The sequence below is a fragment of the Terrapene carolina genome, unplaced genomic scaffold (genome assembly GCF_002925995.2).
Source record: "Terrapene carolina triunguis isolate 2854851 unplaced genomic scaffold, T_m_triunguis-2.0 Scaffold147, whole genome shotgun sequence".
NCBI classification, from domain to species: Eukaryota; Metazoa; Chordata; order Testudines; family Emydidae; genus Terrapene; species Terrapene triunguis.
In genome coordinates this window covers 7,244,273-7,256,407 of record NW_020664498.1, presented here as the reverse complement: position 1 = coordinate 7,256,407, position 12,135 = coordinate 7,244,273, and the positions used below count along the sequence as shown (strand labels likewise).

The window sequence follows — 12,135 nt, the reverse complement described above, 5'->3', positions numbered from 1 at the left end:
CTCAGAACCTGGAAAATTTGTCAGTGGGGTTGGAACTTCCCTATTGATCTCTGCCCAAAGAGTCATTTAGGAGCTGGGTGCAGGATAAATGAATGAATCTCTCCTGCCGGTGGCTGAGCTGTGTGACCATGTGCCGCGCAGGATGAGTCAAAGACCCAGACAGGGGGTTGGAGCAGAATCCATTTTAATTTCCCCTTTTCCCCTCTTTTAAAAAGAAATGTAAAAAATAATCAGAAATTTACGCAGCTCCCTCACCCACTCCCTCTGCCCTCCCAAAACTACATCATTCCAGTGCTGCAGCTGGGAAAGGTAATTCAGTACCTGAAGGAGCTCTTAGTTTAATTTAGCATTATTTTTCAATCATTTAATTGGTGTAATTAAAATGGTCACTATACCCTTTAGAAGTAAGAATCAATGTTCAAAGGAGTTACATAATGTGTTGCCCACGTTTCTAAATTGGAGAAAACACAATCTCTGGATTCCAAGGTGATGAGTATGGGATAGATGGACAGGCAGACCTGTTAGCTCTACAGCTCAGGTAATTGAGGATTTGAACTGGTACAAAGTCACTTCAGGCAGAAACAGGAATAGCACCCAGGTCTCTGCCTTGCATGGGCCGTGTAGCAGTAGGTGAAAGCTCTCTGTGAAATGGGGCTGTGCCTGCACCTCCCCCACCCCAAACCACCGTGATCCTCGCAGCATGGTTGATCCTGTCTCCACATTCATGGTTACATACGGTCGGCTATGCAGGCTGGCTTTGTAGTTGAGGCATCAGAGATCTGCATTTTGGCCCAATCCCACACTGCTGTGATGCTGAGCAATTGCTTTAAGCTCAAGTTTCCAAAGATGGCCACTGCCTGTTGTGGACTTCAGTTATTTTTGCAATAAAGTGATTAAAATGTTGGGTTTGTTTTTAAAAACCGAAAAAAGAAGAAAATGAGCCCTTGTGCCCAGTAATCAGCATTTAATGGTGACGTCATCATACTCTGTGGTGAAACAAGACTGGCTGTGCTTTCCAGTCCCTTGGGACACATTTTGAGGTCCCTGATATTGATATACATCTGTCTTTCAGGATCTGACCTTTTCTACAATATATGGTTTTTCATGAGTAGTGTTGAAAAGCGTATTATTCTCCCTTGTCTATGACGTAGCACGTTTTAGGGCAAGGTGGCAGCAGGGCCCTGGTGAATCCTGGGCTGTTCTGTGCCTCACTGCCAAAGAGCCACTGGGCTGTTCAACAGACCTCAAAATTGGGGGCCTTTGAGTGAAATCAAACCAGAGGGAAAATATGGCTGTGGCTCTTTTTTGTGTGTTTTTCAGGAGGATTGTGACCAACACCACCAACGGGCTCTCCAACCCCATGTTTCAAGAGGGCAGCAATACCAGGAAAGTGAGGCATGAACTGCAGAGCTGCGACATCAGCAGCCCAAATCTGATCTCCACAACCTCAGACCTGAAGAGCCCCAGGCCTGTGTACGTGCCCATGACTCCCAGCAGGCCGCCGCCTGAGGTATGTGTGGCCCAGGCAGCCTGGGGAGCAGGAGGGCAGCTCTCGTGGCTGGGAAGTTTTACTGGGGAATTCTGGGCCCCTGGCCACTGTGTCCCTGCAATGATGCTGTAGAGGGGGGAGTCAGGCTGCTTCCATCACCCCTTTGTAACCGCTTCAGTGGACCATCGCTGTCCTTCCCAAGAGCCCTCTGCTGGAGCAGGGGGGGATTGCATTTCCATGCCCACACAGGCAGCACAAGGCCCCCGTTACACACCAAGGCAGCACTGTCATACAAGTCACACAGTTAGGAGCCTGTTCCTGCAGAGCTGGCAGGGCCGGCTCCAGGGTTTTGGCCGCCCCAAGCAGCCAAAACCAAAAAAAAAAGCCACGATCGTGATCTAAAAAAAGCCGCGATCGCGATCTGTGGCGGCAATTCGGCGGGAGGTCCTTCACTCCCAGGCGGAGTGAGGGACCGTCCGCCGAATTGCCGCCGAATACCTGGAACTGCCGCCCCTGTCCGGAACGGCTGCCCCAAGCACCTGCTTGAGAAGCTGGTGCCTGGAGCCGGCCCTGATTGCTGGAGAGGAGAACAAACCCAGGATGGTGTGAATCGGAGCATAGGGATAGGCTAAGGGATGCAGGCCTGACCCTCTGGGCCTTGGCTTCTCCAGTTGGTGCTTTCTGCTATTGCTAGGCAACTGGGTGCTGTAAGACCCCCTCAATGGAGCCAGATGCCAAGGATTGATACTGCTCTTTGCGGGGGGGATGGTCCCGTAGCTTGGCCGTATTATACCCCTACAGTCCAGGCTGTGCCTGTGCTTCCCCAAGATGCTCCCATTTCCCCAGTTAGTTTGCTCCAGGTTAAAACGTGGGAAACGGCCTTATTGGGGAAGAAAGAGGACTTTCCACCAAATCAGAAGGGCAGGTTGCCAGGCAGAGCAGGGAGAGGCCCCATAGCACATGCTGAGTGGGTGAGCCTGGGGCTGGGTGAGCTCCAACTGGGGCAGAACTGGATTTGAGGAATGTATCTACCCTTGGGGGGGGAACTGTGATGGGGCATTTGGACCCCACACTGATGAGAAAGGTGCCAGAGCGCCCCCCCCCTCCACCCCCGGCCTTGTCCATCTTGTCTGATAGGCAGGAGGCCTGTAAAAGGGAGGAAACTGCAGTCAGCTGTTTGACCCAAGAGCCCGGCATTCAACCAACTCCCCTACCCCCAGCTTCCTTTAGCAGCCTCATTAGCCCCCAGTTACCCCTGGGTTACCTCTTCTGCTTCTAGCCCCCCCCCCCCCCCATGGTTGTTCCCTTTAGTACCCACCTGCTGAGCTTGGTGCAATTCCATGTTTGACCCTGCCACTTGGGTGGATTCTGGCCAGACACTCATTGTTTGCAAATTTGAAAATAGTTTAATGAGCTAATTTGCATATTTGCAAATACTTTGCAAAATATGAAACTGCACAAAGCTGACAGTGATGCTTTCTGCTCCCGGGGAACCTCTCCTCTGTGCCTGCCCTCTGAGAGTTTGGGGTTTGGTGGCGGTGCTAGGGATAGGTGTGGGTGATGGGGTTGCAGCCTTGGCAGTGTCAGGAGTCAGGTTGGGATGATGGTTCACATGATGTGGGGGACATGGCTTGTGTGGGCTGGCAGGCATGAACTGGGAGTTCAGCTGGCAGGAATGGCTGAGGGGCTGGCTGGGTGCTGCATTAGTTGGGGAGGTTCATTAACTAAGGCCTGGTCTACACTAACACCCCAATTCGATCTAAGGTACGCAACTTCAGCTACGTGAATAACGTAGCTGAAGTCGACATACCTTAGTTCGAATTTACCGCGGTTCAGACGCGGTCCACACACGGCAGGCAGGCTCCCCCGTCGACTCCGCGGTACTCCTCTCGCTGACGTGGAGTACCGCAGTCGACGGCGAGCACTTCCTGGTTCGAATTATCGCGTCCACACCAGACGCGATAAATCGAACCCGGAAGTTCGATTGCCAGCCGTCGAACTACCGCGGTAGTGTAGACAAGCCCTAAGTGGTAAGGGGCGAGCTGCATGAACTAAATTTCCCTTGGTGCCTCCTGGGGGAGAGGAAGAGCAGATCCCCTCACTAACTGCCCCCATCACTCTGGGCAGGGACCCCCAAAGCACCCTGCACCTGAGCTCCAAGGAGAGCCCCCTATGCCAAACATGCTCTGTCCCAAAGGCTGGTTACCATGGCTACCAGTCTGTAGGGCTATTCTCTTGGCTGGATCGGGCAGGGCATTTTGGCCACTTGTGTCAGGGCTGCCTCCTCCAATTCTCCCAGCAAGAAAACCACCTTCCAGACAGGTTTGAACCTGGTCAGTGTTTATTGGCTCTCGCTTGTGTCACAACAAACCCCGGTGTCCCCAGTGTGGCTGTGTGTTGTTCCCGGCTGGGGCTGGAGCCTGCAAGACATCTGCCTGCTGCGACCCCTAATGACAGGGCAAACCTGAGCTTCCCCTGACAGGGCATTCCTGGATTGTCCATTAGGGTTAGATGGACCCTGCTCTGCTCTGGGCTGGCAGCTCCTTGGCCTGAGTAGCTGGGTGTGCTGGGTCAGCCCCCCACATCACTCAGGGCGGGCTGGGCTTCACCAGGCAGGATTGAGCAGGCGTCTCTCCACTCAGGCTGGGCTGGGCTGAGCCGGACTGGGCATCTCTCCACTTAGGGTGGGTTGGGCTGGGCAATTGTGGGATGGGGTGGGTGTCTGTCCATTCCAGGCAGACTAGGATGGGGTGGGCATCTTTTCACTTGGGGTGGGCTGGAATGGGGTGGGCATCTCTCCACTCAGGACAGGTTGGGCTGGGTCATGGCAAGATGGAGCGGGTGTCTCTCTACTCGGACTGGGTTGGGCCATTGTAGGATGGGATGGACATCTCCCCACTTGGGGCGGGATGGGATGGAGTGGGCATCTGTTCACTTGGGGTGGGTTGGGCTGGGCCACGGCGGGATGGGCAGATGTTTCTCCATTTGGGGCAGATTGAGCTGGGCTGTGGCACGGCGGGTTGGGGGATATCTCCCCACTTGGGGTAGGACACTGTCTGTTGGTTTCGCTTTGGGTCCCATTCACACTTTTCGCAGGGAGTGGGGAAAACACTCTGGTTGATGAGAAGCAAATAATTTTTACTTGTTCCTTCTCAGCCTCTCGCGGTGGCCAGCAGCGCCTGTCTGAGCTCTCCAGCGTATCCAGCCAAACCTGTGCAGGTAACTGACTGGCCTGGGACTGCTGTGTCTGATATTACTGCTTTGCTGTCAAATGCCTGAGACAGTCACACTTGCACTCTTAGCAGCAGTCTGCCGAATACCCCTCAGGGCAGCTGAGCTGAGTGTAATGAATCCAGGGGCCCAGAGTCACCGCTGTGGCACTGACTATGTGACCCTGCACAGCTCACTTGGGCTGCTCTGTGCTCCTGCTCTCAGATCTGGTGGCAGAGAGTTGGCTGTGCTCCGTGGGGAAGGGACGTAGCGCTGGAGAGAGCTGTGTGTGGAAATGCCTGTGTTGTAGCATAAACTTTCAATGGCTTCCCTAACTGGAGAACACAGAGTTCTTCTTCGAGTAGTGTCCCTGTGGGTGCTCCACTTCAGATGGACATGCGCCCCGTGTGCCTTCGAGCAGAGATTTTCAGAGTGTCCGTGCGCCCTACTGCCTCATGCCTCACACTGAGACTCTATAGGGCTGTGCAAGCGAACCACCTTCAGTTCTTCCCCAGCCACCTCAGCTTGAGATGGAACTTCCGTGTGTCCACCTTTGGAGTGTGCCTTGGCTATACATTTTTTCCCCTAGCTGCTAGTTTAGTTTTAGATAGTTTCAGTTTAGATTATTTTAGTTTAGTAGTTGAGAGGCTTAGTTTTGTTCCTCACCCTTCCCTCTGAAGCCTTGTCTTTCTTGGACATTGCCTCAAACACTGCCTCTCTTGCCAGGAGGGCAGCCCCATTAGCAAAGGTCACTCCAACTGCATTCTCTGCCTTGGAGAGTTACATGTCCCTCAGAAGTGTAACTTCTGTCTGGCCCTTAAATTCAGGGTGAGGAAGAACTGGGAGATTAAGTTGAGGCTACTAATGATGGAGCACTACCCTTCGCCCCACTTCAGCACCAGATCAGAAGGACACCCCTGTCATAAACAGATAGTTAAGGGTTAATGCCTCTTTTACCTGTAAAGGGTTAAGAAGTTCACCTAGCCTAGCTGACACCTGACCAGAGGAACCAAGGGGAGGACAAGATGGTTCAAAGGGAAGGAGGGAAGTTCCCTTTGTCGGTTGAGTTTCACTTTGGACCAGAGTGGGAAAGCTCCAGAATTCAGCCTCTTATTAAGTAGTGAGTAGTAGTGAAGGAAATAAATAGGTTTATGTTTATTTCTTTGTAACCTGTCTTGTGCAATTAGAGGAATAGTCAAACTGGGTATTTGGGGTTTTTTTTTGGTGTAACTAAGTTTTTGCCCAGGGGAACATCCTCTGTGTTTGGAATCTGTTGTCTGTGAGAGTAGCTGGTATGCTAATCTCTCCCAGAGGGTTTTCTTTTTCTTTTCTTTTCTTTAATTAAAAGCCTTTATTTATACCTGATTGATTTTCCCTTGTTTTTTAGATCCAAGGGGGTTGGATCTGGATCCACCAGGAGTTGGTGGGAGAAAGGAGGGGGGATGGTTAATTTCTCCTTGTTTTAAGATCCAAGGGGTTTGGATCTGTGCTCACCAGGGAATCGGTGAAGAGTCTCTCAAGGCTACCCAGGGAAAGGAATTAGTGCTTGGGAGTGGTGGCAGCCAGACCAGATCTAAGCTGTTAATTGAGCTTAGAGCTTCTCATGCAGGTCCCCCACATCTGTACCCTAAAGTTCAGAGTGGGGAAGGAACCTTGACAACCCCATACACCAGTTTCTGGGCAGATTCAGTGCCTCTTTGACCTCAGGTCAGCTCTCCTCCAGAAAGGGAAAATCTCCAAAGACCTCCTAAAAGGGTCACAGGAAAAGCGGTTCCAACTTTCTTCATAAGGAGCCTGCTCTTAAAAAAACACTGGTCTCCCAGTAGGTCAGCTGCCTCAGATGTGTCAACTTCTCGGCTGTGTACTGTAGAGGCAAAGGACTCCTTCAGTACCAGCAGGGCTGGAAAGCCATGAAGCTCTGCCAAGAGCAAACACAGCCTCTGTACTGTCTGGACGTGACAAAGACAAGGGGAAGCATTCTTCCAGACCTGTACCATCAGACCTGTACCCCCTGAGGGGTTCCTCAGTACCATGCAGCCTAAACATCTGACTCTGTTGGCATCCGCTTCAGAGGAATCTAAATGTTCGGTACCGTCTACCTCTAGAGACAAACACACCATCATGTCTGTACTGCCTCTTCATTTGGTACCAGACAAATTTATCAGTGGCAGATGAACTTAGCGTCTCCACTGTTTATGGGTAGCGAGCACTTTTCAGTACCAAGACCCACTTGATCACAAGACTTCCATCTATCTCTGGTACTGCCCGATCACCACCCTTTTTAACTGGAGCTCCTCCACTGGATGACGTCCAGGATAATCATGGAGATATCCCTTCAGACTCTTCCATCTCCGTGCAGGGCTCTCCTTACCTGTCCATACAGGAACCCATTCTGACACCTGGAGAGAGAGAGGAATTTGGGGGAAGACATCACGGGTGGAACTGCCTGAGATCTCACTGAGGAGGTCATAGTAGCCATACTGGAACCCCAGGACAGTATACTGAAAACACCTTTCCAAGGCTCCAAGTCTTGCCCATTAGAACGAGAGACAGACACAATCCCCACCACCCCAGCCCATTCCTCAGGATGAGACATTCAAGGAGCAGGAAGCCATGGCAGATAAGAACATAAGAATGGCCATACTGAGTCTAGCCCAGTATCCTGTCTTCTGGAAGTGGCCAGTGCCAGATGCTTCAGAGGAAATTAACAGAACAGAGCAATTATTTAATGATCCATTCCTTGTCATCCAGTCCCACCATCTGGCAGTAAGAGGCTTAGGGACATACAGAGCATGGGTTGCATTCCTAACCATGTTGGCTAATAGCTATTGTGGGACCAATCCTCCATAAATTTATCTAATTTTTTTTAACCCAGTTATATTTTGGCCTTCACAGGCATCCCCTGGCAATGAGTTCCACAGGTTGACTGTGTGTTGTGGGAAGAAGTACTTCCTTTTGTGTGTTTTTAAACCTGCTGCCTATTCATTTCCTGTGTTACGTGAAGGGGTAAATAACACTTCCTTATTCACTTTCTCCACACCATTTATGATTTTATAGACCTCTATCATATCCCCCCTCAGTCATCTCTTTTCTAAGATGAACAGTCCCAATCTTGTAAATCTCTCCTCATATGGAAGCTGTTCCCTACCACCAATCATTTTTGTAGCCCTTCTCTATATCCTTTCCAATCCTAATATAAATTTTTTGACTTGGGGCAGCCAGAACTGCATGCAGTATTAAACGTGTGGGCGTACCATGGATTTATATAGTGGAATTATGATATTTTCTGTCTTATTATCTATCCCTTTCCTAATGGTTCATAACATTCTGTTAGCTTTTCTGATTGCCACTGCACATTGAATGGATGTTTTTGGAGAATTATTCACAATGACACCAAGATCTCTTTCTTGAGTGGTAACAGCTAATTTAGACCCCATCATTTTGTATGTATAGTTGGGATTATGTTTTCCAATGTGCATTGCTTTGCATTTATCAACATTGAATTTCATCTGCTATTTTGTTGCCCAGTCACCCAGTTTGCCTGGTACTGAAGTTAGGCTTACTGGCCTGTAATTGACAGGATTGCTTCTGGAGCCTTTTTAAAAACCGACATTACATTAGCTATCCTCAAGTCATCCAATACAGAGGCTGATTTATGCGCTAGGTTACTAATTGCACTTAGTAGTTCTGCAATTTCATATCTGAGTTCCTTCAGAACTCTTTTGTGTATCCCATCTGGTCCTGGGGACTTATTACTGTTTAATTTATCAATTTCTTCCAAAACCTCCTCTATCAACACCTCAGTAAGAACATAAGAACAGCCATACTGGGTCAGACCAAAGGTCCATCTTGCCCAGTATCCTGTCTACCGACAGTGGCCGATGCCAGGGGCCCCAGAGGGAATGAACAGAACAGGCACTCATCCAGTGATCCATCCCCTGTCACCCATTCCCAGCTTCTGGCAAACAGACTAGGGACACCATCCCTACTCATCCTGGCTAATAGCCATTGATGGACCTATCCATCTGGGACAGTTTCTCAGATTTGTCACCTAAAAAGAATGGCTCAGGTTTGGGAATCTTCCTCACATCCTCTGCAGTGAAGACCGATGCAACAAATTCATTTAGGTTCTCCACAACAGCTTTGTCTTCCTTGAGTGCTGTTTTAACTTCTCAATCTTCTAGTGGCCCCACTGATCTTTTGGCAGGCTTCCTGCTTCTGCAGTACTTTTTTTTTTAAAGGGGCTAGATTCACCAAATGGCTGGAGGAGGAGATGGTTCTAGTCCCCCGCCCCTTTATAACCATTACCCTAATGGTTAGGGCACGTCCCTGTGGGGCAGGAGACCCAGGTTTGAACCCCGCAATCTAGAATAGGCTCTGAACCTGGGTCTCACCCTCCCAGGGGAGTGCGCTAACCACCGGGCTGTGGGGTAATGGGCGGGGGGAGGGAGGACTCTCAGTCTAATCTGTTGAAGCTGTTCTGCTTTGTATAAAATACTGGAGGGGTCAGTGAGGCAGGGACTAGCCCCTGAGTCTGCCTCCTCCCAGGCGAGCACCCAGCTATTGTAGAATCGTAGGACTGGAAGGGACCTCGAGAGGTCTTCTAGCCCAGTCCCCTGCACTCAAGGCAGAACTACGTATTATCTAGACCATCCCTGACAGGTGTTTGTCTAACCTGCTCTTAAAAATCTCCAGTGATGAAGATTCAACAGCTTCCCTAGGCAATTTATTCCAGTGCTTAACTACCCTGACAGGTAGTTTTTCCTAATGTCCAACCTAAACTGCCCTTGCTTCAATTTAAGCCATTTGCTTCTTGTCCTATCCTCAGAGGTTAAGGAGAACAATTTTTCTCCCTCCTCCTTGTAACAACCTTTCATGTACTTGAAAACTCATATCATGTTCCCCCCTTGGTCTTCTCTTTTCCAGACTAGACAAACCTAATTTTTTTCAATCTTCCCTCATAGGTCGTTTTCTAGACCTTTAATAATTTCTGTTGCTGTTCTGTGGACTTTCTCCAATTTGTCCACCTCTTTCCTGAAATATGGCACCCAGAACTGGACAAAATACTCCAGTTGAGGCCTAATCAGCGCAGAGTAGAGTGGAAGAATTACTTCTCATGTCTTGCTTACAATACTCCTAATACATCCCAGAATGATGTTTGCGGTTTTTGCAACAGCGTTACATTGTTGACATATATTTAGCTTGTGATCCACTATGACCCCCAGATCCCTTTCCACAGTACTACTTCCTAGGCAGTCATTTCCCATTTTTTATGTGTGCAACTGTGATTGTTCTTTCCTAAGTGGAGCACTTTGCATTTGTCCTTATTAAATTTCATCCTGTTTACTTCAGACCATTTCTCCAGTTTGTCAGGCTGGAGAGCACTCTCAGTCGTGCTTTCCTGCCCAATGACGATTGAACTGCTTTGGGAAAATTGCTCCTGGGCCTTGGTGGCCTCTGGCATCACAATAAATGAGAGCCTTTCCAAGCCCAAGGCAATCCCCACCCAGACAGGCAGCTCCGTCCCTGGCAAGACTGCACTAAGTGCAGTTCAAGACACCCTTATGCCCCCATCTCTCCACCTCACCCGGCTCTAGGGCTGCGCACAGCATTAGACAGACATTAGCCATTAGCAGCTCCCAGAGCAGAGATGCTGCCTCTGGGTAGAGCGCCAGGCCTGTCCAAAGAACCGCTGGGAACAGGGCCCTGCAGCTGGGCCTCAGCTCCCTTGGGGGCAGTAGCCTGTGCGGGGATGGAATGGGGAGGGGGCGGGCAGGTTCTAGCCAGCTAGGCCTTAGCTCCCTTGGGGGCAGGAGCCTGTGCGGGGATGGGAGGGGGAAGGGGCGGGCAGGTTGTACCCCGCTAGTCCTCAGCTCCCTTGGGGGCAGCAGCCTGCACGGGAGGGCTGCCAGTGCTGCATATGGCACCAGGCTCTCCACACTGGCCTGCCCCTAGTGAATGCATGAAGCGGGAAAGGCTCTAGCATGCGCTGCAATTCCCTCTTGTTTCATTGTCCTTGCCAAGGCCATGGCCCTGCAGATGTGTAAACGTGGGCATGTGAGTAACTGCTCCCCCACTGAATTCCAGCACAGGCTGCCATGTGCAACTGGCTGGGAACTGACAGGAGAGACAGAATTTTCATTCAAAGATGACAGCGAAACCTTAGGCTTGTTTTCTTTTCTCTGCATTTGAATTAGGTTGGAGTTAAACCCAGTGTGGCACCTCCCCCGCTAGTCTCTGCAAAGCCCAAACCAGCTGCTGGCGAGGTAATGCTGCTTCTCACCAAGCTTTGGAAATGTGCTAGCGGGGACCCTGACTGGCAGCATCAGCATCCCTGGGGGAGGCTGGTGCTGGACACCAGATGCCTGCAGGCCTGCCCAGCATGTCACCTCCCTGCCTGAAGCCACCCTCAGCCAGGCTTCAGGCCCCAAGACAGCATGTGCTGCTCAGGGGTGTCCCCTGCCCGCTCCTGCCAGGCCTCCTTGCAGTCCCCCGTGCTGCGTTCCCACCGCCCAGAGGGTGTGTGATGACCCCACTGCTCCTCCCGGTGCAGCGCTCCAGCGCTCTTTCCCTCATTACCCAGGCCCATGTGGAGCTGTCAGGGGGAGCCAGTGGGGCAGCATGCCACAGGCCAGCCCCTAGCCCTGCAATGCTAGTGGGTTGCATCTCAAACACCCTTGGCACCTCCCAGGGCATCTGCCCACCCCCTGGTGCAGAAGCTCCCTCAGCCAAGGTCCCAGCTAGGCTTCTCCATGAAGCTGAAAGCCTGAATCAGCACAGTTCAAACACCCCCCCCTTCCACATGGCCTGTGGCCCCATCAGACACAGAGCCAGGCAGGCTGTGTTACTTGGCCAGAGCCTCACGGCCCTTCCTTCCCAGCAGATCGTCCTTGTTCTTTGCATGGAAAGTGTGGCCCATGCTCTCGTGCCACTGGCCCCACCAGCACTTTTGCTGAGCCCTCACGGCAGCGCTGAGCTGTGCTAGGGGTCAGGGGGCACCTGGTGGGAGTTGGTTTGGGACTGAGTGACTGACTCTATTGCACCCTGTTGTTAGGTGAAGCCGAAGCCACCGACCCGGCCTCTCCCCGAGCTGAGAAGCAAACAGGTGTGTCTCATCCTGGGTCCTCACATTGGACTTTCTGCTCACTAGCCACTCAGCTCTCACCTCACAAGTAGGGGATCTGCACACACACCCCTGCGCCCCCAAGTGCAGTCACACACACCCTTCCCACACCCCCCCCAGCTCCATGACCAGTACTGAGGGCTCATGGCTGTCTGAGGGGGGGCAGCCCACACAAGAGCTGGTGGGCATTATTCAGGTGGCTGTGTGCCTGCCAGCGTCAACCCTTGGAACGGGCAGCGTGGTATGCTGGGCCTGTGGGGGGCAGAGGCAGGAGTGCTGGGGTCAGTTTTGCTGCATCCACACCACTACAGTG

At 51.4% G+C, this 12,135-nt stretch overlaps 1 protein-coding gene across 1 annotated transcript in view; it reads left to right on the top strand.

Moving 5' to 3' along the window:
- The window catches only part of LOC112106615 (disintegrin and metalloproteinase domain-containing protein 8), an 85,875-nt gene that overhangs the window by 72,583 nt on the left and 1,157 nt on the right, over nt 1-12,135 (top strand). The window contains exons 20-23 of the mRNA XM_026653718.2: nt 1,321-1,510; nt 4,646-4,708; nt 10,897-10,965; nt 11,754-11,804. Of these exons, the coding sequence (XP_026509503.1) occupies nt 1,321-1,510; nt 4,646-4,708; nt 10,897-10,965; nt 11,754-11,804 (373 nt within the window). The remainder of the gene's footprint in view (nt 1-1,320; nt 1,511-4,645; nt 4,709-10,896; nt 10,966-11,753; nt 11,805-12,135) is intronic.